Source organism: Balaenoptera acutorostrata, chromosome 9, assembly GCF_949987535.1.
Source record: "Balaenoptera acutorostrata chromosome 9, mBalAcu1.1, whole genome shotgun sequence".
Classification (NCBI taxonomy): domain Eukaryota; kingdom Metazoa; phylum Chordata; class Mammalia; order Artiodactyla; family Balaenopteridae; genus Balaenoptera; species Balaenoptera acutorostrata.
In genome coordinates, this window is record NC_080072.1 from 103,791,596 (window position 1) to 103,819,457 (window position 27,862).

Sequence of the window (27,862 nt, forward strand, 5' to 3'; positions counted from 1 at the left end):
CTGTGTGCCCTAGCTTACTGGGGGTGAAGGGAACCTGGGCCTGGAGCGCTGAACTGTTTCTAGCTTCTTCCAAGTTAGAACAGCCGCCATGCGCATGAGTGTTGTGGTGAGGAGGAGTGGACAGTAGATTCGCTTTTTCTCAGGAGTCTGTTACTGGGTCTGTGGTTCCCGTTAGGCCAGATGAGTAAGAGGCCAAGGTTTGGGTGTTAGGAGCCAACTGTGCGCTGGGAAGTCCTCGAAGGAGCAGAGTTCCTTGCAAGCTGCGTAGCTGTTTCGCTTTTTACTAAGATCCTGGCACTGACGAAGCATTACTACTTTTCAGTTACACCAGGACCCCTTGGGGGACAGGTACGGAGAGAGTGATGCTTATGCTTTCGTTCTCATTTTTCACATTAAGGGAATGGAAACTACCCACAGATAAGTAAGTCTCACTCCTTTCTCAGCTTCAGAGGACAATTTGCAAGCCCATTCATAACCCAGTTTTGACTAGAGAGGAATTGTGTACACATGACTAATGATTATACTTTTATTTCCAGCTTCTTAGAGATTACAGACACTTGTCAAGTGCCTTTAACTGTTCTTAATCAATCAACCAATAAACAGCATTATGATTCTTAATAGTATACACAAAAGCCCTCTTTCACATTTGTCCCATCTAGATTATTTTTGTAAATGCTTATCGTGTAGCTTTACTTTCAGCCTCACGTTGTTCTTCCATCTGGATTGTCCTTTTCATAGTTAAACCTCTTACCTCTAAAGAGCCTGATATCTCTGTTTGCTTCTCCGTGACCTCTGCGGTCACATGGCCTCCCCATGGGCTGCTCCACCTCGCCTGCCTTTCTCATCCCTCCTTGAGGCCGTCCCTTAGCGCCTCCCAAGATGCCGGCACGTGAGTCTGGTTTTTTTCTGTTAAACATTCACATTAGCATTATTTAGACTGAAGGAATAGAATTGTTTTCAGCTTGGAACAAAATAGGGCTGAAATCAGTTCTCTGAAAGATTGTTGTGTAGTGGAAGAAACATTTCAGTTCCACATGAGGAAAAACTGTTGGGAAGTTTAGAAGGGAAACTATACAGAAATTTGATAACCACCTCTCATATTTTATAGAAAAAAACATAAATGCTAGCCGGCCTGCATGGCCTTAAAATCTCTTCCAACCCTGAGTTTCCACGGTCTGGAGGTAAGGGGACAAAAGTGTTAAGACATTTCACTCCCAGTAATAAGGGAAGTGAATGACATTGAGATTCAAGTTGTTGTTTGTAGTTTGGAATTAGTCTAATACAGATACCTGGCCCAACTGGAGGACAAATGACAAGCGTGTCATTTGCCTACCAGCCCTGGCATCTCAGAATATGGAAACAGCCATGTGCTAGCCGGGCGCTGTCGATGAGGCAGTTCTATTAATTTCCATTAAAAAGCAACAGCTGTCATTTGAACTCCTAAATGCCCAAATCTAAAGGATCCACACTTATGTCTAAGATATGATCATACTGCAACGAAATCATTTAGCAACCTTGCTGCGATACCCGGGAATCTGGTTTGTAATGAAAGCAGTGAAGGGAGGGGCTGGCAGGGCACTGGTGGGGTGGTACAGGGGACACTGCTTATATTCACAAGGCCACGCGGTCCACGCATAGCGAACAGCAGCCAGGCTGTCACGACAAGACTTGACATTCAGGGCCAGCGTCTGGGCGGAGAAAGTGTCCATGGGAGCTGGAAGCCACTTGCACTGATGGTCACTGCAACAGGAGATCTAACAGGAGAGTCATAAACAGGAACAGTTAGGACAGTCAGGAGGATATGCCAAGAGGCGGGACTGCTCTTCAGACAGACTGAAAGAGAAGTGGCCACTCGCAGCCACGGACACATTTCCTGCAGTGACCAGACCAAACCTGAGTCCAGGTTGGGTCTGCTCAGCACAGCCACAGATCCATAATAAAAGTTCACGTGCTAAAATAAATAGCTTAAATCAGTAAGTAAAACATTAAATTACTGAGGGAGACAAGGCAGCGTAGTCATGAAACATTTAGGGGAGGCTCCCCTGAACAACCTTCCTGCGATCCTCCGGCCAAACAGCAAAGCAGGCAGGAATCTGGGTGAAGCGAGCCCCCGCTGTGCTGCTCTCCGGCTCCCAAAGGAGCTGGGGAATGAAGAAGGGGCACAAAGGAACTTTGGATGGTAAGCTGTTCTCCAGTCAGAAAGCAATCTATCTGGTGAAGGGAGCATAAAATACCCAGTTCCCAAGGTTCAGTTCTGTCCTGGTCCCAGCTAAGATTCCAGGTCCAGACGATGGGCAGGCTGCCAGCTGTGGACTAGAGAGGAGAACTCAGAACACAGACTCCTTAAAGCTAGGATTCGCCTACAACCCAGCGTGCAGAGAAGCTAGGCGGAGTGGGTGCTGAGGAAGCACCTGAGGCAGGTGGATGCTCTGCTTAGGGTTCCAGAGGAGGAACAGTCCTAGAGAGACTCCTGTGCAATTAAAGTTTGTCTTCTACATTCTTTCATCTCCCCCTCCAATGCCCTCTTTTCACTCACCGCCCGCCACCGCCTAACGGCCTCGGGACTCCCAAAGACACTCATTTAATTGCTCCACCTGGGAATGCCTCCACCGCCAACCCCGACCTTAGAAAACTCCTAAATAAGCTGTTTAATCAATAGCCCCAGTTCCACAGTGGAATGATCCTCACCAGGTATTAGAAGCAAGTACAGAGTTCCGTTACAGTAATTCATACTAAGTTGCAAATCACCAAGCTTCAACCTCTTAGAGGAGAGACTCAACTCAAAAGAAAATCAGAATTTAGGATAGTGGCGACAAAAAAAAGATGTCTAAGGATGAGGGAAACATTCTGGAGCAAGGGTCCTTTCAACAGGTGCCCACAGATAAAGCCACAGGCCCTTTCCACGCAAAGATGGTTGCTCTGGGAGGGAAAATGCAAAAGTAGTATCATTTCAACGTGGGCACGTCTTCCCTTCCTTGGTGGTCCCATCAAAATTGCCTCTAAGTGAATGAATCAGTAGCCGCTTTTTTGTTGCTCTGAGATAAACTCAGCCCCTGACCAACCAAAACCTGCCTCATAGTCATGTTATAATTAGAGGTGGGCCTCGGCGTGGAGGAAATCCCGACCCCCCCACAGGATGAGCCCCTGCTGTTTCTGCAGTTCTCACCTCAAATATCTTGTCGTGCCTCTGCACCTGGATTGGCTGGGAATATGTGAGGTTGAGCAGCCCCATGTCGCCCAGGAGTTCTATCTTCTGAGGCAGTGGTCCTTGAAAGGTCAACTTTGCCCCATAAGCCACGGCACGGGCCCCCAAGTGCAGCCTGTAGGCCAACGTCTGCTTATCTCGAGGGTGTGTGCTACAGGATAAAGAAGAGGTAGAGAACTTTGGGTTTGGGCTCAACAATAATCACATTTTTTAAAAAAGGAAATCTTATACAAAGCACCCTTTAAGAAGGTGAGAATAAAGTTGACTGAATCTAATAGCCAGTGATCTGTGGTGAGTCAGCCTAAGAGAAATGGTGAGTTGTAACCACAGATGGGGCTCTGGGCCTTCTATGGGTCGGAAACCTTGAAATAACTGAGGACTTGGAAGGAAGGAATAAAGGGAGAGAAGGAGGGAGGGAGGGAAGGTATTGGAACTAACCTAGGAGAGCTCTTGTAAGACTGCTGCAACCACTAAAAGTCCTGTGTTTCATGTGAATCAGCTGTTCATTACTTGGTCCCCTCTAGGTTTTATTTGTTCATTCAGTAAACAGTCATTCATTCAAAACTAAATAAATATCCCTAGTGGTCCAGTGGTTAAGACTCCACACTCCCAATGCAGGGGGCCCGGGTTCGATCTACGGTCAGGGAACTAAGATCCTACATACTGCAGCTAAGCCCGCATGCTGCCACTACCGAGCCCACGCGCGCTCTAGAGCCCATGCGCCACAACTAGAGAAGCCCGCGCGCCGCAACAAAGACCCAGCACAGCTGAAATAAATAAATAAATAAATAAATAAATAAATAAATAAATAAATAAATAAATAAAATTTAGAAAGAAAGAAATGTTCATTCAGGCTCCTACTATAATCCAGACACTCTGTGTTGGGCTCCATTTCACACTGAAATCCCCTGGTATCCTACAGCTAGCGGGTGGTAATCATAGGGGCTGTTTACATCGGGGTAGTCATCCAGATAGTCCCCCTCTGAGTCCATGGTAGAATTCCATTTCCTGCTCTTGCTGAAGACAGGCATGGCCAGTGCAATGTGAGCAGAAGTGACTTGTGTTGCTTTGGGTGGAAGCATTTAATTGGCAATGTGAGACTGTAGGTGCATGTGGAAGCACAGATCACCCTGGAGCCTCTGTCGCTCTGGATCTGTGAATGATGATGAGAGCAAAGCCTCTCTGTTGACCTTATTTGGACATGGAGTGTGAACACGAAATAAGGTTCCGTGGCATCAAGGCACTGGGATGGCGAGGGTTTTTGGTTACTGCAGCACATCCAGTGTGAATGATTGATAAATCATGCTTCTAATGTCCAATCCTCAGGCCCCCTCACAAGTGAACATCAGAGTGAAGGCCACAGACAAAGAACATATATTATTGTTCAAACAAAGCCCAAGAAGCACCCACCTGCCAAAAGGCGAATTCCTATCACAGAGATCCATAGCTACAGCCATGAAAGTGTTGGGCATCCTTAGGTTGGGGACATAGCCAAAGTCTGCTGTTTGATGCCAACGGATCTGGGGAAGTCCATCATTTGGGGTTGCACCAGACAAATATGAAGATAACTAGAAAGTAGACATTGTGCATCAGCATTTTATTTCATCAGAAACCTACACTGCAATAAAGCTGGAAAAACATTAAAATTTTTTAAAAAGAAACCTACACTAGAGTCTTTCACAAGAAGACCCTGCTTCTGCTTCACTCCCGTGCTCATCCAACATGTACTTACGGAGCCTCTCACCCCTGTGGCTGAACCTCTCATCCCCCTCGCCGCAATGGAACTCTGCCACCCCTCTCAGCAAGGGGTGGAGTCTATTTCTCCTCTCGCTGAACCTGGGCTAAGCCTGTGATTTGCTCTGACAAACAATGCAGCAGAGGTGATGGTGTGCAGCTTCTGAGGCTTTGCCTCAAGAGCCCTTGCCTTCAGATTTCATTTTCTTGGAACCCTGAGATGGCCATGTAACAAAAGTCCAGCTGCCCTGCTGGAGAAATGTGGAGAGAGCAACCTTGGAAACTGGAAGGTCATAAGGAGAGAGGTGTTAATATCCCAGCCATCCCAGCTGAGGGGCCAATCATGTGAATTCTAGATCCTTCAGTTCAAACTGCAGCCCCATGAGCAAGCCCGGCTGAAGTTACAGAGCAGAGGTGAGCCACCCCAGCTGAGCCCTCCCTGCCTGGCCAACCCATGGCATCAGGAGCAAACACAGTGGCTGATGTGGTAAGCGCCGAAGTTCTGAGGTAGCTTGTTACAAAGCAGTAGGTCGGTCACCGACAACTCTGTGTACAGCCCAGGGCAAAGCGCTGTAGGGAAGCAGAGAGGAACCTGACCTTGAGTGCCTGGCGGATTGCATCAGGGACCCCAGTTCTTCACACCTTCCAAGAGCCACACCCTCTTGCCATATGGCTCTGCGGTTTCTCCCGCTAAGAGAAGGAGTACATTTCCCCACCACTTGATTCTTATTAAAATCTCTTATGCAAATTGGCTTTAACATATGAAATGATAAAAGACGCTGAAGCTGCACAATGAAATGTCATGAAAACTAGAAAACGGCAATAGAAAGATCCAGTAAGTGACCCTACTTCTTCCCACACAACAGCCAGAAGAAGAGTGAAAGTGGAGCCATGTTCACCAACCAGCGCCATGATGAGGATCGTGGCAGCAAAGCCTAGGGTGAGTACTAACCTGAAGCGCTGAGGGAGAAACGCTACCGACAGCCACTCAGGCCTAGGAAGTTGTCTCAAAATGGCAGTTTGCTGAGAATTCCTGCAGTAATTCTCCAATTTCATCGGCTGCATTACTACACACTGGCCTCACGGGGGCACCAGCAGACTCCACACTCGCATGAAAGTCCTGTTTTTCCTGAGATAAAGCGGGGCACTTGCTCAGTCTCCTGCAGGGATTAGTAGAAATACTAATCACTGCTAAAGAAGGCATATAATAGCCGAAGAATATAAAAGTGGGCACACTTGGAGGACTTTACAATAGCATCTGCCGTCTGCAGTGCATTCCGCTGTTCCTCCAAAACCCTTTTTAAAAAGCACGCTCCTGGGCTTCCCTGGTGGCGCAGTGGTTGAGAATCTGCCTGCCAATACAGGGGACACGGGTTCGAGCCCTGGTCTGGGAAGATCCCACATGCCGCGGAGCAACTGGGCCCGTGAGCCACAACTACTGAGCCTGCGCGTCTGGAGCCTGTGCCCCGCAGCGGGAGGGGCCACGATGGTGAGAGGCCCGCGCACCGCAATGAAGAGTGGCCCCCGCACCACGATGAAGCGTGGCCCCCGCTTGCCGCAACTGGAGAAAGCCCTCGCACGAAACGAAGACCCAGCACAGCCAAAAATAAATAAATAAATAAATAAAGTAGCTATTAGTTTAAAAAAAAAAAAAAGCACGCTCCTAGAGACTCCAGTCCCTAAACTCCGGCTCCTCTTTCTCTCTCCCGGGCTCCGCTCACCTCTCTACTCAGACACAGGTGTCTCGCCCTGCTCTCTCCACGTAGTTCGTGTCCTGCCTCTAACTGTGCTCTAGTTACTGCCACCACCGTTTCACACTTGGTCCTTCCAAGTCAATTCATCTTCCTTTACACACCAACTGTCCCTCCAGATTTTCTGACTTCTCTCATTAATAATAATAAACACTGACATTTTCTAGCTTGTGCCAGGCTTTACATGGACTAACTCATTTAATACTTAAAATAACAAAGAGGTTCAATATCTTGTTCAAAATCACATAGCTAAAGAAGCGCCAGAGCTGGGATTCGAATCCCCAGACCATGCTCTGAGCCATTATGTTGCAGAATTTGCCATTTCCCTTTGAAGTTAAACATTTATATTCCCAGTTTTCCAGAACCAACCAACCAACATACTGTTGTTGATGATGATAAAGTTGACACCCAAGGCTAAGGGACTTCCGCTACACCACACGCACAAATGCAAGGACCAGGTCTCTCTGCTTCATGCTATATTTCTAGTACCTCACACAGTTTGCGGCATATAATAAGCATTTAAACATATTTTTGGCTTCCATCGGTTGAAGTCACATTCAAATCACCATGTACACAGGCTGAGAGACAAAAAAAATAGTTTCCACCAACAGTAATACAGACTGGTGACAGGAGGTGCTATTTTGAAAATAATGAGAAGAATATTCTCATTCAAAGTCAAAACAAATGTTAGGAAGAAGAAAGAAAATGACTGTAAAGTAATTATAAGTGGAAAGAAGGTCTATAAAAATCTTTATCCAAAACAAGGTACATGAAATGGGATGAGGTAGAGGAATAGGAGGATGGTGAGAGGAAAGCATCTGGGGGACACTCAGAGGCAGACGCCTGCAAGTAGGTGTGTCCAACTCCAACATTAAAGCCTATTTTGTGTTTATGCTGTGAGGTGGGCCTCGTTTTTGTAACACCTTACTTGTTTGATTCCTATGTTCTAGACAAGTCAGAACTACTACCCTGCTAAGACGTCTAGGTCTCGGAGGGGTCACGTGAACAGGTGAGGCAAGGCAATTATGAACTTGGTTAAATATGTTTATTCCTTTTAGACGAGGCTGAGAGCAGAATCTTTCTGACGAGGTACTGCTAACTGAAAGTATGGTTTCTCTTGATATATTTTTCCATTTGTGTGTCGGGCCATATTTAATGAGTGCCGACCAATTAGGTGGTACTGGGGTTATAAATGTGATCCAGGAAAATGTGGTCATGTGCACAACGTACATACAAGTAAAAAGGGGAAGTGAAGGGTACTAAGCAGTCACCCATATGGGGACAGACTCTGGGTAGTCTCAGAAGGCTTCCTAACTGATATCCAGGCTAACGGACGATAAAAGTTAGGTAGGAAAGTGTGGGAGAGAAAGATTGTTCCAGGCCGAGATTATGCGCAGTGGGCTGGGAGTGAGTGAAAGAGCGCAGTTCACTCTCAGGGTTGGGAGGGATAACAGCAAGTTCGGGAGGGTGTGGGGAGGTGGGCACTGTCACACGCGGTTGCTAAGAGTATAAATGTATACAAATCGATACATTTCCACAGGAAAATTTAAGGACATGTTCAAAGCCTTAAAAAGTGTGCAATTTGGGGCTTCCCTGGTGGCACAGTGGTTGAGAATCTGCCTGCCAGTGCAGGGGACACGGGTTCGAGCCCTGGTCTGGGAAGATCCCACATGCCGCGGAGCAACTGGGCCTGTGAGCCACAACTACTGACCCTGTGCGTCTGGAGCCTGTGCTCCGCAACAAGAGAGGCCGCGATAGTGAGAGGCCCGCGCGCCGTGATGAAGAGTAGCCCCCACTTGCCGCAACTGGAGAAAGCCCTCGCACAAAAACGAAGACCCAACACAGCCAAAAATAAATAAATAAATAAATAAATAATAAATAAATAATAAATAAAAAATTAAAAAACAAACAAAAACATAAAATCTGGAAAAAAGTTGAACACCTATATACCCACTGCAGACTTTACAATTAGTATTTAAAAAAAAAAAAAGTGTGCAATTTAACCTAGTAATTTCATTTCTGGGAATTTATCTTATGGAAATAATTAAGCATGTGTGCAATCATTTAGCTAGAAGGAAAATAAACATGCCACTGCTTATAAAGGCAAAACGTTTAAAGCAACCTAAGAGCCTATCTATGGAAGACTAGTTAAATTACAATACAACCATATTTCTGAACACCCTCCAATCGTTGTAAACTGTGCTGAAGATGAATATTTATTGGCATGAAAAATGTTCACAATATGACATTAAGAGAAAAAGCAAGATATGATACAGTATTATGGTATGGATCCTATTTCAAAAATATATGAGCAGAAAAGGTCTGCTTATTTCTGGATTGTGGAATTATAAGTGTTTTTAGCTTCTTTTTTTTTGCCTTTCTCTTTAATATTTCTTTAATGAACATGTAATGCTTTTTAATAAGACGAAATATTGGTTACTTATTAACTTTTTTTAAGATGTAATTGTCCCATCAGTAAACTGAGATGAATTAAGTTACATTCAGTTCGTGACCAGCTGGCAAGCTAGGAGGGCAAAAAAAGGAAGACGGATTCCAGGGAAGAGATCTCAACGGCACCTCCGACACCAAAGCCCATGAACCCTCTTCCTCTCAGCACATACCTGGACAAATCCAAATGGGAAGAAGCGCTCTGTCTGCCCCTGGGAGCCATCGTGGAAGGTTTGGCGCCAGTCTTCAACGAGTGCAGGGAACGTACAATTGTACAGGTCCCTGTTAAAGTTTACATTGGACTCCCCTGAAAACAGTCCAAACTGTGAGAGGAGTTTGGGGTAGATGCAAAGGCAGCCACGCTGCTCCCCAACCTCTATGCATGCCCTTAGGTGGCGGGCCTTCCTGCGGTCTCCCTGGACTGGCCTTGTGGTTGCTCTGGCCAGTGGGGCATCAGCACACACGATGCAAGCAGAGGCTTGAAAAGCAATTCAGCTCTGTGGTTTGTTCTCTCCTGATACACCTGGAACCCTGACACTGCCATGTAAATGATAAGTTAAGTCTGATCTAGCTTGCTGAAGGATGAGAGGCCACGTGAGAACCAGGAGGCCCCGGCAGACAGACGGCCCCAGTCAACAGACATGAGGAAGAGGCCACGCTAGGTCATCCAGCCACCAGACAACCTGCCAGGTGGCCAAAGGCACATAAGAGATCCCAGCAGAAAGTAGCCAAAGCAGCCCAGACAGAAAAACTACCCTGCTAACCCACAGAATTAGTGGGCTCACTAACATTATTACTGTTGGAAGTCACTAAGTTCTGGGGTGGTTTCTTGTGCAGCAACAGGTAACTGATACAATGGAAAACCAGCAAACTGAACACTCACCCTGGTACCATATCACCCCTTTCAGAGTCATATTACGGAGCGGATGGATCATGGCATTCCAGAGAACAGAGTATTCACTGGGACCAGTTTCCAGATCAGATGGCATGGACCTGAAATCAGTAAGACACACAAGTGTCAAGAGAGAGCCAATAACTGATCACATGATGATCCCTGAGCTGGGCATCTATCCAGCTTCACTCGGGTCAAACTCCTGATGAAAGCAACACAGAGTTCAATTCAACCACTCTGTTTCCATGAAAACATGAGGACAGTCTCCAAATTTCACTCCAGGTTCTTCCCAGAATAACTGTCATCAGTCAGCTTTCTGTGAGTTCAGACGGGGCCATTCCGGTTTCCATCTAGTGATTAAGACCAGGGAGGAGGAGCGTTTTAATGAGTCTATCACACAGGCAATAAGTTTATTTAACTAGTACTCAATGCATGGACACTGAGATTGTGTTAAGTTCTTTGCTTTTATAAGCAATGCCATGATTATCTTCCTTAGAGCTAAATCATTGCATACAGTCTTAATTATTTCCTTAAGATAAATTCCCAGAAATGAGATTGCCAGGTCAAAAGGCACATTTTCTTAAGACTCTGAACATGTCCCTAAATTGTCTCTGGGCAATACTTGTATGAATTTACACTTGCAGCAGCTGCATATGAGAATGGCCACTTCCCCTTGCTATTGTCCCTGCCGTGTCCCCAGAGATCTGGGAAGCCTGGCTTTAGATTCCTCCAACTCTACCGAAGGCAAGTCTTTCTGTTCCAAAACTGGATAACTTCACTCCCCAACAGGCAGGCCTTTACCCAAGATATACCAAGAGCTCAAGTCCATGCTCTTCCCAGAACTGATGAGACAAGGTCTGTGAAAGCAGTTCACATATTGTTCATCTCTATTTTAACATTAGTGTCAAGATGTTATTAACCAGCCTTTTCTCTCCCTTCCCCCACCCCCAAATATTCTTCCTGATCCTGCTTTTCCTGAGCGTGCTTTCACCATCAGTCTTCTAATACACTTCTCTGATTACATGTGTACTTGTTCTTCCAAACTGTTAGACTGTGTTTATTCTCACAGGCAACACAGGACAGTGGTTAAAAGCACAGACATTGACACCAGACTTTATCACTTACTAGTCGTGTCCACAAGCAAGTCACTAAATCTCTCTCAGACTTAGTACCTTTTTCCATCATATGTTAATAATATCCACTTCAAGAAAGTGTTGTATTAAGTGAGTTAATATATATAAAGTGCTTACAACAGTATCCAGTATTTAGAAAGCTTCTATGAAGTATTAGCTATCACTATTATTAAGGAAAAGGGTCATAATTACTTCCTGACATATTCTCAGATGATTGTGGTGCTGATGACAGTGAAAATAATACCTGAATAAGTTTCACACATTTAATACATATTTGTACATTCAACACACTCTTGACTCCCCAAAGGAGACCATGATCCTTCTCTCTTACAAAATTTCCTGGCTGGCTTTCTCCCAGACCAGAGGATGCTTTCTTACCCTTGCCTCGGGACCCCACAGGCTTTCAGTGACCTTCCAGATGACCAGGCTTCAATGGGCGTCCCGGCCCACGAGGAGGAGAGCAGCCCCACGGGATACCGCAGAGTGTCATGCAGGTAACGCCCAAAGAGCCAGCATACTGCTGACATGTACGTGAAATTGCCATGGCCCAAGTTTTCTGTTCGGAGAAACAGTTAAAGAAAAACAGTCACGGAAAAAGTAGATGGATACGGACTGCAGCTCCTAGGTGGGTCTAGGTGAGAAGAATGGGTGTGGGTCAGGCCTTGCATTTCTTTCTGAGACTTTGCAAGAGCAGGATAAGATTGAGAGGCAGCTGTCTCGCTAGCAGAAAGCCAAAGGCTCTCTGGCCAGGCAAGCAGGCATCCCCCTGCTTCCCCACCATGTGCAGGGCCCTGAGAATCTAGGAAGATTAATACTCCTCTGCAATAGGTGAGGGGCAGAAAGGCCGCTGGCCCCCATTCCACCCTCACCTACGTGCTCCTCTTTCCCAGCATCCATCCCCACTTAGCTCTGTGGAAGGGAACAAGCAAGCATGGGGCAATGTCGAGAAGAAAGGTATATTTTTTCTGGGTAGTTTTATACCCAGTTTTATAGCTATGGTAATGAAAACAAGAACAAACAAGTGATGGGGAGTTTGGCCAAAAGGGAATGTAACAGAAACCAAAACCAGTGTTTAAATGTTCAGCATCGGGACTTCCCTGGTAGTCCAGTGGTAAAGAATCCGCCTTACAATGCAGGGGACGGAGGTTTGATCCCTGGTCAGGGAGCTAAGATCCCACATGCAGCGGGGCAACTAAGCCCACGTGCCACAACTACTGAGCTTGTGTGCCTCAACTAGAGAGCCTGTGTGCCGCAAACTACGGAGCCCATGTGCCCTGGAGCCTGCGCGCCACAACTAGAGAGAGAAAACCCACACACCACAACTAGAGAGAAGCCCGCATGCCACAACTAAGACCCAACAAATAAATAAATAAATCTTTTAAAAATAAATAAATGTTCAGCATCATCTAGCTCATTTGTCCATACAGCCCTGTAACCAACACAGACCAGAAGAGGCAATTTCCATGTTAGAAGAAAGCTGGTGAAGAGGGGAACGTGAGGGGCTTCCCTGGTGGTGCAGTGGTTAAGAATCTGCCTGCCAATGCAAGGGACACGGGTTCGAGCCCTGGCCCGGGAAGATCCCACATGCCATGGAGCAACTAAGCCCGTGCACCACAACTACTGAGCCTGCGCTCAGGAGCCCGCAAGCCACAACTACTGAGCCCACGTGCCACAACTACTGAAGCCTGTGTGCCTAGAGCCCGTGCTCCGCAACAAGAGAAGCCACCGCAATGAGAAGCCCATGCACCACAACGAAGAGTAGCCCCCGCTCGCTGCAACTAGAGAAAGCCTGCGCTCAGCAAAGACGACCCAACACAGCCAAAAAAAAAAAACCAAAACAAATAAATTAATTAATTAAAAAAAAAAAAGGAGGGGAACGTGAACACACGCAGCTGATGGGATCGATCCAATCCAACAGCTGTTAAAGAACCACTATGTGTAAATCACTGGCTTGGCATGTGAAAGATCAAAACTCAATACAGTTCGGCTCTCAAAACGTGGATAGCGTAATAGTAGGAATTGAAGTCAGTTTCAAATCAATTAAAATGGATTGAGCGTCCACCAGGTGCCAGGCGCTTCTAGATGATAGGGGTACAGTAATTAAAGGGACGTGGAGAGACATGGAACCTCTCCTCAGAGGTCTTTTATTCTACAGAATAAGACAAATATTCAGCTGAGTAATAAAACAGATGGCAAGGGCTTCCCTGGTGGCACAGTGGTTGAGAATCTGCCTGCCAATGCAGGGGACATGGGTTCGAGCCCTGGTCTGGGAAGATCCCACATGCCACGGAGCAACTGGGCCCGTGAGCCACAATTACTGAGCCTGCGCATCTGGAGCCTGTGCTCCGCAACAAGAGAGGCCGTGATAGTGAGAGGCCCGCGCACCGTGATGAAGAGTGGCCCCCGCTTGCCACAACTAGAGAAAGCCCTCGCACAGAAACGAAGACCCAACACAGCCATAAAATAAAAAATAAATAAATTAAAAAAAAAAAAAAAAAAAAAACAGATGGCCCCGGAGAAGGGTGGTTCGCGCTGTTTTGGCTTCACTGGAGTCAAGCCTCAGCTGTGACTGTGTCTCCTCCCGCTCCCACCACCTCTCCTTCAGCTTCTTCCGGTTCAGCTCTGCAAAGGAAGCCTCAGTTGCCCCTTCTGTAGGAGGAAGGGCTCACAGATTGCCCCCTGCACAATGAATGGTCAGAGCAAGAGGAAGCTGATGCTGGCCCTCGCTACCTGATACTGTCATCCAGATGGTATAGCAGCCTCAAGCCCTCCATGCCAGAAACCAGGATTATGGTTAACTAGGAGTCTGGGGCTCTTGGTGGCAACGATTTTTTCTTTTGGACAAAAATATACATAAACGTTTCCTTGATAGGTCCATCATTTGAAGATATTGGAGTCTAACCTGGTATATGTTTTACATACTGACTTTTGTTTTATTGAGGAGACTTTTTAAATTTGTTTTACAATTTTAGATTATAAGCTAATTCAGCAGTGCTTTTTCTATTTGAATCCTGGTTGGCTGGGGTTGAGGGCACGTCCCTTTAGAAAGTTTGTTTTTGACCAGAGCCTCCCATCAAGCCTCTTAGATAGCCTCAACCACCAGAGGGCAGACAACAGAAGCAAGAAAAACTACAATCCTGCAGCCTGTGGTCCAAAAACCACAGTTACAGAAAGACAGAGAAGATGAAAAGGCAGAGGGCTATGTACCAGATGAAGGAACAAGAAAAAACCCCAGAAAAACAACTAAATGAAGTGGAGATAGGCAACCTTCCAGAAAAAGAATTCAGAATAATGATAGTGAAGATGATCCAGGACCTCGGAATAAGAATGGAGGCAAAGATTGAGAAGATGCAAGAAATGATTAACAAAGACCTAGAAGAATTAAAGAACAAACAAACAGAGATGACCAATACAATAACTGAAATGAAAACTACACTAGAAGGAATCAATAGCAGAATAACTGAGGCAGAAGAACGGATAAGTGACCTGGAAGACAGAATGGTGGAATTCACTGCTGCAGAACAGACTAAAGAAAAAAGAATGAAAAGAAATGAAGACAGCCTAAGAGACCTCTGGGACAACATTAAACGCAACAACATTCGCATTATAGGGGTCCCAGAAGGAGAAGAGAGAGAGAAAGGACCAGAGAAAATATTTGAAGAGATTATAGTCGAAAACTTCCCTAACATGGGAAAGGAAATAGCCACCCAAGTCCAGGAAGCGCAGAGAGTCCCATACAGAATAAACCCAAGGAGAAACACGCCGAGACACATAGTAATCAAAGTGGCAAAAATTAAAGACAAAGAAAAATTACTGAAAGCAGCAAGGGAAAAACGACAAATAACATACAAGGGAACTCCCATAAGGTTAACAGCTGATTTCTCAGCAGAAACTCTGCAAGCCAGAAGGGAGTGGCATGATATACTTAAAGTGATGAAAGGGAAGAACCTACAACCAAGATTACTCTACCCGGCAAGGATCTCATTCAGATTCGATGGAGAAATCAAAAGCTTTACAGACAAGCAAAAGCTAAGAGAATTCAGCACCACCAAACCAGCTCTACAACAAATGCTAAAGGAACTTCTCTAAGTGGGAAACACAAGAGAAGAAAAGGACCTACAAAAACAAACCCAAAACAATTAAGAAAATGGTCATAGGAACATACATATCGATAATTACCTTAAATGTGAATGGATTAAATGCCCCAACCAAAAGACATAGACTGGCTGAATGGATACAAAAACAAGACCCATATATATGCTGTCTACAAGAGACCCACTTCAGACCTAGGGACACATACAGACTGAAAGTGAGGGGATGGAAAAAGATATTCCATGCAAATGGAAATCAAAAGAAAGCTGGAGTAGCTATACTCATATCAGATAAAATAGACTTTAAAATAAAGAATGTTACAAGAGACAAGGAAGGACACTACATAATGATCCAGGGATCAATCCAAGAAGAAGATATAACAATTATAAATATATATGCACCCAACATAGGAGCACCTCAATACATAAGGCAACTGCTAACAGCTATAAAAGAGGAAATCGACAGTAACACAATAATAGTGGGGGACTTTAACACCTCACTTACACCAATGGACAGATCATCCAAAATGAAAATAAATAAGGAAACACAAGCTTTAAATGACACAATAGACCAGATAGATTTAATTGATATATATAGGACATTCCATCCAAAAACGGCAGATTACACGTTCTTCTCAAGTGCGCACGGAACATTCTCCAGGATAGATCACATCTTGGGTCACAAATCAAGCCTCAGTAAATTTAAGAAAATTGAAATCATATCAAGCATCTTTTCTGACCACAACGCTATGAGATTAGAAATGAATTACAGGGAAAAAAACGTAAAAAAGACAAACACATGGAGGCTAAACAATACGTTACTAAATAACCAAGAGATCACTGAAGAAATCAAACAGGAAATAAAAAAACACCTAGAGACAAATGACAATGAAAACACGACGACCCAAAACCTATGGGATGCAGCAAAAGCGGTTGTAAGAGGGAAGTTTATAGCTATACAAGCCTACCTAAAGAAACAAGAAAAATCTCAAGTAAACAATCTAACCTTACACCTAAAGAAACTAGAGAAAGAAGAACAAACAAAACCCAAAGTTAGCAGAAGGAAAGAAATCATAAAGATCAGAGCAGAAATAAATGAAATAGAAACAAAGAAAACAATAGCAAAGATCAATAAAACTAAAAGTTGGTTCTTTGAGAAGATAAACAAAATTGATAAGCCATTAGCCAGACTCATCAAGAAAAAGAGGGAGAGGACTCAAATCAATAAAATCAGAAACGAAAAAGGAGAAGTTACAACAGACACCGCAGAAATACAAAACATCCTAAGAGACTACTACAAGCAACTTTATGCCAATAAAATGGACAACCTGGAAGAAATGGACAAATTCTTAGAAAGGTATAACCTTCCAAGACTGAATAAGGAAGAAACAGAAAATATCAACAGACCAATCACAAGTAATGAAATTGAAACTGTGATTAAAAATCTTCCAACAAACAAAAGTCCAGGACCAGATGGCTTCACAGGTGAATTCTATCAAACATTTAGAGAAGAGCTAACACCCATCCTTCTCAAACTCTTCCAAAAAATTGCAGAAGAAGGAACACCCCCAAACTCATTCTATGAGGCCACCATCACCCTGATACCAAAACCAGACAAAGACACTACAAAAAAAGAAAATTACAGACCAATATCACTGATGAATATAGATGCAAAAATCCTCAACAAAATACTAGCAAACAGAATCCAACAACACATTAAAAGGATCATACACCATGATCAAGTGGGATTTATCCCAGGGATGCAAGGATTCTTCAATATACGCAAATCAATCAATGTGATACACCATATTAACAAATTGAAGAATAAAAACCATATGATCATCTCAATAGATGCAGAAAAAGCTTTTGACAAAATTCAACACCCATTTCTGATAAAAACTCTCCAGAAAGTGGGCATAGAGGGAACCTACCTCAACATAATAAAGGCCATATATGACAAACCCACAGCAAACATCATTCTCAATGGTGAAAAACTGAAAGCATTTCCTCTAAGATCAGGAACGAGACAAGGATGTCCACTCTCACCACTATTATTCAACATAGTTCTGGAAGTCCTAGCCACGGCAATCAGAGAAGAAAAAGAAATAAAAGGAATACAAATTGGAAAAGAAGAAGTAAAACTGTCACTGTTTGCGGATGACATGATACTATACATAGAGAATCCTAAAACTGCCACCAGAAAACTGCTAGAGCTAATTAATGAATATGGTAAAGTTGCAGGTTACAAAATTAATGCACAGAAATCTCTTGCATTCCTATACACTAATGATGAAAAATCTGAAAGAGAAATTATGGAAACACTCCCATTTACCATTGCAACAAAAAGAATAAAATACCTAGGAATAAACCTACCTAGGGAGACAAAAGACCTGTATGCAGAAAACTATAAGACACTGATGAAAGAAATTAAAGATGATACCAACAGATGGAGAGATATACCATGTTCTTGGATTGGAAGAATCAACATTGTGAAAATGAGTATACTACCCAAAGCAATCTACAGATTCAATGCAATCCCTATCAAATTACCAATGGCATTTTTTACGGAGCTAGAACAAATCATCTTAAAATTTGTATGGAGACACAAAAGACCCCGAATAGCCAAAGCAGTCTTGAGGCAAAAAAATGGAGCTGGAGGAATCAGACTCCCTGACTTCAGACTATACTACAAAGCTACAGTAATCAAGACAATATGGTACTGGCACAAAAACAGAAACATAGATCAATGGAACAAGATAGAAAGCCCAGAGATTAACCCACGCACCTATGGTCAACTAATCTATGACAAAGGAGGCAAAGATATACAATGGAGAAAAGACAGTCTCTTCAATAAGTGGTGCTGGGAAAACTGGACAGCTACATGTAAAAGAATGAAATTAGAATACTCCCTAACACCATACACAAAAATAAACTCAAAATGGATTAGAGACCTAAATATAAGACTGGACACTATAAAACTCTTAGAGGAAAACATAGGAAGAACACTCTTTGACATAAATCACAGCAAGATCTTTTTTGATCCACCTCCTAGAGTAATGGAAATAAAAACAAAAATAAACAAGTGGGACCTAATGAAACTACAAAGCTTTTGCACAGCAAAGGAAACCATAAACAAGACCAAAAGACAACCCTCAGAATGGGAGAAAATATTTGCAAATGAATCAACTGACAAAGGATTAATCTCCAAAATATATAAACAGCTCATTCAGCTCAATATCAAAGAAACAAACACCCCAATCCAAAAATGGGCAGAAGACCTAAATAGACATTTCTCCAAAGAAGACATACAGACGGCCACGAAGCACATGAAAAGATGCTCAACATCACTAATTATTAGAGAAATGCAAATCAAAACTACAATGAGGTATCACCTCACTCCTGTTAGAATGGGCATCATCAGAAAATCTACAAACAACAAATGCTGGAGAGGGTGTGGAGAAAAGGGAACCCTCTTGCACTGTTGGTGGGAATGTAAATTGATACAGCCACTATGGAGAACAATATGGAGGTTCCTTAAAAAACTAAAAATAGAATTACCATATGACCCAGCAATCCCACTACTGGGCATATACCCAGAGAAAACCATAATTCAAAAGGACACATGCACCCGAATGTTCATTGCAGCACTATTTACAATAGCCAGGTCATGGAAGCAACCTAAATGCCCATCAACAGACGAATGGATAAAGAAGTTGTGGTACATATATACAATGGAATATTACTCAGCCATAAAAAGGAACGAAATTGAGTCATTTGTTGAGACGTGGATGGATCTAGAGACTGTCATACAGAGTGAAGTAAGTCAGAAAGAGAAAAACAAATATCGTATATTAATGCATGTATGTGGAACCTAGAAAAATGGTACAGATGAGCCAGTTTGCAGGGCAGAAGTTGAGACACAGATGTAGAGAATGGACATATGGACACCAAGGGGGGAAAACTGCGGTGAGGTGGGGATGGTGGTGTGCTGAATTGGGCGATTGGGATTGACATGTATACACTGATGTGTATAAAACTGATGCCTAATAAGAACCTGCAGTATAAAAAAACAAACAAAACAACTAATACTAAACTTTCATTGGGTTATTTGTATGGAAATATGTTAATATAAATGTTTCAGACATTACATGAAATTTCTAAAAATGTTATATTTGTATTTGTATGGAAATATGTATGGAAATATGTTAATATAAATGTTTCAGACATTACATGAAATTTCTAAAAATCTTATATTTGTATTTGTATGGAAATATGTATGGAAATATGTTAATATAAATGTTTCAGACATTACAGGAAACTTCTAAAAATCTTATATGTTCTGGTATAAGGTTATAAGTAATAATCCTAGTTATTACTTTAAAATGTATATCTCAGAAATAACTAATTTTCTTGTCAACTGCATTATTATGAACTTTCATCAAATCTTTAACCATGGTCATTTTTAAGTCTTCTGTCATTTACAGACAGTTCTGGGTGTACTCTGATGATTTTGCAAGTATGTTCCTATAAAAGGGTTTCATCTTCAAGAAATTCATGGAAAAGACTCTGACAAGTACAGGTTTCTGGTAACTGACTGTACTGCTGAACTGAATGAATAAGCATTTTCAGAACTCTAATGAAAAACTGATGAACTCATAAAAGTGCTAACAAAAGATCAAGATGAAAAAAAAAATTAATTACATGGGACTGAGTGAACTGATGAGGATGAGTATAATTTTTGTGACTTTCTGTCTGAATTAAAAAAAAAAAAAATCCCACAAGGACTCAGAGGCAAAGAATATACAAGTCAATTTTCACTGCAAAGTAAAGGAGCTGTTACAGTGGAGGATTACTGGACTGAATGTCAATATTATGACATAGTATGAGTGTGTTTCATGTTTGGTAATTGCAATCATTGTTGCTTTTGTTGTGGTCATCCATGTACAATGCTTGGTGTCAGTCTATTTATCTCTTGTAAAAATAAAATACAGAACCAAGATGGCGGAGTAGAAGGACGTGCACTCACTCCCTCTTGCGAGAGCTCCAGAATCACAACTGGCTGCTGGACAGTCATTGACAGGAAGACCCTGGACTTCACCAAGGAGGATACCCCATGTCCAAGGACAGAGGAGAAGCCACAGTGAGACGGTAGGAGGGGCGCAATCAGAGTAAAATCAAATCCCATAACTGCTGGGTGGGTGACTCACAGACTGGCGAACACTTATACCACAGAAGTCCACCCACTGGAGTGAAGGTTCTGAGCCCCACGTCAGGCTTCCCAACCTGGGGGTCCGGCAAAGGGAGGAGGAATTCCTAGAGAATCAGACTTTGAAGTCTAGTGGGAATTGATTGCAGGACCGTGACAGGACTGGGGGAAACAGAGACCCCACTCTTGGAGGGCACACACAAAGTAATGTGTGCATCGGGACCCAGGGGAAGGAGCAGTGACCCTGGGGGAGACTGAACCAGACGTACCTGCTGGTGTTGGGGGGTCTCCTGCCGAGGCAAGTGGTGGCTCTGTTTCACCGTGGGGATAAGGACACTGGCAGCAGAGGTCCTGGGAAGTTCTCCTTGGCGTGAGCCCTCCCAGAGTCTGCCATTAACCCCACCAAAGAGCACGGGTAGGCTCCAGTGTTGGGTTGCCTCAGGCAAAACAACCAACAGGGAGGGAACCCAGCCCCACCCATCAACAGTCAAGTGGATTAAGGTTTTACTGAGCTCTGACCGCCACAGCAACAGGGAGGGAACCCAGCCCCACCCATCAACAGTCAAGAGGATTAAGGTTTTACTGAGCTCTGACCGCCACAGCAACAGTCAGCTCTACCCACCACCAGAGCCTCCCATCAAGCCTCTTAGATAGCCTCAACCACCAGAGGGCAGACAACAGAAGCAAGAAAAACTACAATCCTGCAGCCTGTGGTCCAAAAACCACAGTTACAGAAAGACAGAGAAGATGAAAAGGCAGAGGGCTATGTACCAGATGAAGGAACAAGAAAAAACCCCAGAAAAACAACTAAATGAAGTGGAGATAGGCAACCTTCCAGAAAAAGAATTCAGAATAATGATAGTGAAGATGATCCAGGACCTCGGAATAAGAATGGAGGCAAAGATTGAGAAGATGCAAGAAATGATTAACAAAGACCTAGAAGAATTAAAGAACAAACAAACAGAGATGACCAATACAATAACTGAAATGAAAACTACACTAGAAGGAATCAATAGCAGAATAACTGAGGCAGAAGAACGGATAAGTGACCTGGAAGACAGAATGGTGGAATTCACTGCTGCAGAACAGACTAAAGAAAAAAGAATGAAAAGAAATGAAGACAGCCTAAGAGACCTCTGGGACAACATTAAACGCAACAACATTCGCATTATAGGGGTCCCAGAAGGAGAAGAGAGAGAGAAAGGACCAGAGAAAATATTTGAAGAGATTATAGTCGAAAACTTCCCTAACATGGGAAAGGAAATAGCCACCCAAGTCCAGGAAGCGCAGAGAGTCCCATACAGAATAAACCCAAGGAGAAACACGCCGAGACACATAGTAATCAAAGTGGCAAAAATTAAAGACAAAGAAAAATTACTGAAAGCAGCAAGGGAAAAACGACAAATAACATACAAGGGAACTCCCATAAGGTTAACAGCTGATTTCTCAGCAGAAACTCTGCAAGCCAGAAGGGAGTGGCATGATATACTTAAAGTGATGAAAGGGAAGAACCTACAACCAAGATTACTCTACCCGGCAAGGATCTCATTCAGATTCGATGGAGAAATCAAAAGCTTTACAGACAAGCAAAAGCTAAGAGAATTCAGCACCACCAAACCAGCTCTACAACAAATGCTAAAGGAACTTCTCTAAGTGGGAAACACAAGAGAAGAAAAGGACCTACAAAAACAAACCCAAAACAATTAAGAAAATGGTCATAGGAACATACATATCGATAATTACCTTAAATGTGAATGGATTAAATGCCCCAACCAAAAGACATAGACTGGCTGAATGGATACAAAAACAAGACCCATATATATGCTGTCTACAAGAGACCCACTTCAGACCTAGGGACACATACAGACTGAAAGTGAGGGGATGGAAAAAGATATTCCATGCAAATGGAAATCAAAAGAAAGCTGGAGTAGCTATACTCATATCAGATAAAATAGACTTTAAAATAAAGAATGTTACAAGAGACAAGGAAGGACACTACATAATGATCCAGGGATCAATCCAAGAAGAAGATATAACAATTATAAATATATATGCACCCAACATAGGAGCACCTCAATACATAAGGCAACTGCTAACAGCTATAAAAGAGGAAATCGACAGTAACACAATAATAGTGGGGGACTTTAACACCTCACTTACACCAATGGACAGATCATCCAAAATGAAAATAAATAAGGAAACACAAGCTTTAAATGACACAATAGACCAGATAGATTTAATTGATATATATAGGACATTCCATCCAAAAACGGCAGATTACACGTTCTTCTCAAGTGCGCACGGAACATTCTCCAGGATAGATCACATCTTGGGTCACAAATCAAGCCTCAGTAAATTTAAGAAAATTGAAATCATATCAAGCATCTTTTCTGACCACAACGCTATGAGATTAGAAATGAATTACAGGGAAAAAAACGTAAAAAAGACAAACACATGGAGGCTAAACAATACGTTACTAAATAACCAAGAGATCACTGAAGAAATCAAACAGGAAATAAAAAAACACCTAGAGACAAATGACAATGAAAACACGACGACCCAAAACCTATGGGATGCAGCAAAAGCGGTTGTAAGAGGGAAGTTTATAGCTATACAAGCCTACCTAAAGAAACAAGAAAAATCTCAAGTAAACAATCTAACCTTACACCTAAAGAAACTAGAGAAAGAAGAACAAACAAAACCCAAAGTTAGCAGAAGGAAAGAAATCATAAAGATCAGAGCAGAAATAAATGAAATAGAAACAAAGAAAACAATAGCAAAGATCAATAAAACTAAAAGTTGGTTCTTTGAGAAGATAAACAAAATTGATAAGCCATTAGCCAGACTCATCAAGAAAAAGAGGGAGAGGACTCAAATCAATAAAATCAGAAACGAAAAAGGAGAAGTTACAACAGACACCGCAGAAATACAAAACATCCTAAGAGACTACTACAAGCAACTTTATGCCAATAAAATGGACAACCTGGAAGAAATGGACAAATTCTTAGAAAGGTATAACCTTCCAAGACTGAATAAGGAAGAAACAGAAAATATCAACAGACCAATCACAAGTAATGAAATTGAAACTGTGATTAAAAATCTTCCAACAAACAAAAGTCCAGGACCAGATGGCTTCACAGGTGAATTCTATCAAACATTTAGAGAAGAGCTAACACCCATCCTTCTCAAACTCTTCCAAAAAATTGCAGAAGAAGGAACACCCCCAAACTCATTCTATGAGGCCACCATCACCCTGATACCAAAACCAGACAAAGACACTACAAAAAAAGAAAATTACAGACCAATATCACTGATGAATATAGATGCAAAAATCCTCAACAAAATACTAGCAAACAGAATCCAACAACACATTAAAAGGATCATACACCACGATCAAGTGGGATTTATCCCAGGGATGCAAGGATTCTTCAATATACGCAAATCAATCAATGTGATACACCATATTAACAAATTGAAGAATAAAAACCATATGATCATCTCAATAGATGCAGAAAAAGCTTTTGACAAAATTCAACACCCATTTCTGATAAAAACTCTCCAGAAAGTGGGCATAGAGGGAACCTACCTCAACATAATAAAGGCCATATATGACAAACCCACAGCAAACATCATTCTCAATGGTGAAAAACTGAAAGCATTTCCTCTAAGATCAGGAACGAGACAAGGATGTCCACTCTCACCACTATTATTCAACATAGTTCTGGAAGTCCTAGCCACGGCAATCAGAGAAGAAAAAGAAATAAAAGGAATACAAATTGGAAAAGAAGAAGTAAAACTGTCACTGTTTGCGGATGACATGATACTATACATAGAGAATCCTAAAACTGCCACCAGAAAACTGCTAGAGCTAATTAATGAATATGGTAAAGTTGCAGGTTACAAAATTAATGCACAGAAATCTCTTGCATTCCTATACACTAATGATGAAAAATCTGAAAGAGAAATTATGGAAACACTCCCATTTACCATTGCAACAAAAAGAATAAAATACCTAGGAATAAACCTACCTAGGGAGACAAAAGACCTGTATGCAGAAAACTATAAGACACTGATGAAAGAAATTAAAGATGATACCAACAGATGGAGAGATATACCATGTTCTTGGATTGGAAGAATCAACATTGTGAAAATGAGTATACTACCCAAAGCAATCTACAGATTCAATGCAATCCCTATCAAATTACCAATGGCATTTTTTACGGAGCTAGAACAAATCATCTTAAAATTTGTATGGAGACACAAAAGACCCCGAATAGCCAAAGCAGTCTTGAGGCAAAAAAATGGAGCTGGAGGAATCAGACTCCCTGACTTCAGACTATACTACAAAGCTACAGTAATCAAGACAATATGGTACTGGCACAAAAACAGAAACATAGATCAATGGAACAAGATAGAAAGCCCAGAGATTAACCCACGCACCTATGGTCAACTAATCTATGACAAAGGAGGCAAAGATATACAATGGAGAAAAGACAGTCTCTTCAATAAGTGGTGCTGGGAAAACTGGACAGCTACATGTAAAAGAATGAAATTAGAATACTCCCTAACACCATACACAAAAATAAACTCAAAATGGATTAGAGACCTAAATATAAGACTGGACACTATAAAACTCTTAGAGGAAAACATAGGAAGAACACTCTTTGACATAAATCACAGCAAGATCTTTTTTGATCCACCTCCTAGAGTAATGGAAATAAAAACAAAAATAAACAAGTGGGACCTAATGAAACTACAAAGCTTTTGCACAGCAAAGGAAACCATAAACAAGACCAAAAGACAACCCTCAGAATGGGAGAAAATATTTGCAAATGAATCAACTGACAAAGGATTAATCTCCAAAATATATAAACAGCTCATTCAGCTCAATATCAAAGAAACAAACACCCCAATCCAAAAATGGGCAGAAGACCTAAATAGACATTTCTCCAAAGAAGACATACAGACGGCCACGAAGCACATGAAAAGATGCTCAACATCACTAATTATTAGAGAAATGCAAATCAAAACTACAATGAGGTATCACCTCACTCCTGTTAGAATGGGCATCATCAGAAAATCTACAAACAACAAATGCTGGAGAGGGTGTGGAGAAAAGGGAACCCTCTTGCACTGTTGGTGGGAATGTAAATTGATACAGCCACTATGGAGAACAATATGGAGGTTCCTTAAAAAACTAAAAATAGAATTACCATATGACCCAGCAATCCCACTACTGGGCATATACCCAGAGAAAACCATAATTCAAAAGGACACATGCACCCGAATGTTCATTGCAGCACTATTTACAATAGCCAGGTCATGGAAGCAACCTAAATGCCCATCAACAGACGAATGGATAAAGAAGTTGTGGTACATATATACAATGGAATATTACTCAGCCATAAAAAGGAACGAAATTGAGTCATTTGTTGAGACGTGGATGGATCTAGAGACTGTCATACAGAGTGAAGTAAGTCAGAAAGAGAAAAACAAATATCGTATATTAATGCATGTATGTGGAACCTAGAAAAATGGTACAGATGAGCCAGTTTGCAGGGCAGAAGTTGAGACACAGATGTAGAGAATGGACATATGGACACCAAGGGGGGAAAACTGCGGTGAGGTGGGGATGGTGGTGTGCTGAATTGGGCGATTGGGATTGACATGTATACACTGATGTGTATAAAACTGATGCCTAATAAGAACCTGCAGTATAAAAAAACAAACAAAACAACTAATACTAAACTTTCATTGGGTTATTTGTATGGAAATATGTTAATATAAATGTTTCAGACATTACATGAAATTTCTAAAAATGTTATATTTGTATTTGTATGGAAATATGTATGGAAATATGTTAATATAAATGTTTCAGACATTACATGAAATTTCTAAAAATCTTATATTTGTATTTGTATGGAAATATGTATGGAAATATGTTAATATAAATGTTTCAGACATTACAGGAAACTTCTAAAAATCTTATATGTTCTGGTATAAGGTTATAAGTAATAATCCTAGTTATTACTTTAAAATGTATATCTCAGAAATAACTAATTTTCTTGTCAACTGCATTATTATGAACTTTCATCAAATCTTTAACCATGGTCATTTTTAAGTCTTCTGTCATTTACAGACAGTTCTGGGTGTACTCTGATGATTTTGCAAGTATGTTCCTATAAAAGGGTTTCATCTTCAAGAAATTCATGGAAAAGACTCTGACAAGTACAGGTTTCTGGTAACTGACTGTACTGCTGAACTGAATGAATAAGCATTTTCAGAACTCTAATGAAAAACTGATGAACTCATAAAAGTGCTAACAAAAGATCAAGATGAAAAAAAAAATTAATTACATGGGACTGAGTGAACTGATGAGGATGAGTATAATTTTTGTGACTTTCTGTCTGAATTAAAAAAAAAAAAAATCCCACAAGGACTCAGAGGCAAAGAATATACAAATCAATTTTCACTGCAAAGTAAAGGAGCTGTTACAGTGGAGGATTACTGGACTGAATGTCAATATTATGACATAGTATGAGTGTGTTTCATGTTTGGTAATTGCAATCATTGTTGCTTTTGTTGTGGTCATCCATGTACAATGCTTGGTGTCAGTCTATTTATCTCTTGTAAAAATAAAATACAGAACCAAGATGGCGGAGTAGAAGGACGTGCACTCACTCCCTCTTGCGAGAGCTCCAGAATCACAACTGGCTGCTGGACAGTCATTGACAGGAAGACCCTGGACTTCACCAAGGAGGATACCCCATGTCCAAGGACAGAGGAGAAGCCACAGTGAGACGGTAGGAGGGGCGCAATCAGAGTAAAATCAAATCCCATAACTGCTGGGTGGGTGACTCACAGACTGGCGAACACTTATACCACAGAAGTCCACCCACTGGAGTGAAGGTTCTGAGCCCCACGTCAGGCTTCCCAACCTGGGGGTCCGGCAAAGGGAGGAGGAATTCCTAGAGAATCAGACTTTGAAGTCTAGTGGGAATTGATTGCAGGACCGTGACAGGACTGGGGGAAACAGAGACCCCACTCTTGGAGGGCACACACAAAGTAATGTGTGCATCGGGACCCAGGGGAAGGAGCAGTGACCCTGGGGGAGACTGAACCAGACGTACCTGCTGGTGTTGGGGGGTCTCCTGCCGAGGCAAGTGGTGGCTCTGTTTCACCGTGGGGATAAGGACACTGGCAGCAGAGGTCCTGGGAAGTTCTCCTTGGCGTGAGCCCTCCCAGAGTCTGCCATTAACCCCACCAAAGAGCACGGGTAGGCTCCAGTGTTGGGTTGCCTCAGGCAAAACAACCAACAGGGAGGGAACCCAGCCCCACCCATCAACAGTCAAGTGGATTAAGGTTTTACTGAGCTCTGACCGCCACAGCAACAGGGAGGGAA

The 27,862-nt window shown here is 42.3% G+C and overlaps 1 protein-coding gene across 3 annotated transcripts in view; it reads right to left on the reverse strand.

Moving 5' to 3' along the window:
* Window positions 1–512: 512 nt before the first annotated feature.
* The window catches only part of SIAE (sialic acid acetylesterase), a 56,752-nt gene continuing 29,402 nt past the window's right edge, over window positions 513–27,862 (reverse strand). For all 3 annotated transcript variants that reach the window (XM_007183437.2, XM_007183438.2, XM_007183439.2), the window contains 6 exons: window positions 11,542–11,719; window positions 10,022–10,131; window positions 9,312–9,445; window positions 4,616–4,773; window positions 3,167–3,356; window positions 513–1,754 (listed from right to left, as the gene is read on the reverse strand). In XM_007183437.2, coding sequence (XP_007183499.2) covers window positions 1,503–1,754; window positions 3,167–3,356; window positions 4,616–4,773; window positions 9,312–9,445; window positions 10,022–10,131; window positions 11,542–11,719 — 1,022 coding nt within the window. In that variant the 3' untranslated portion in view covers window positions 513–1,502. The remainder of the gene's footprint in view (window positions 1,755–3,166; window positions 3,357–4,615; window positions 4,774–9,311; window positions 9,446–10,021; window positions 10,132–11,541; window positions 11,720–27,862) is intronic.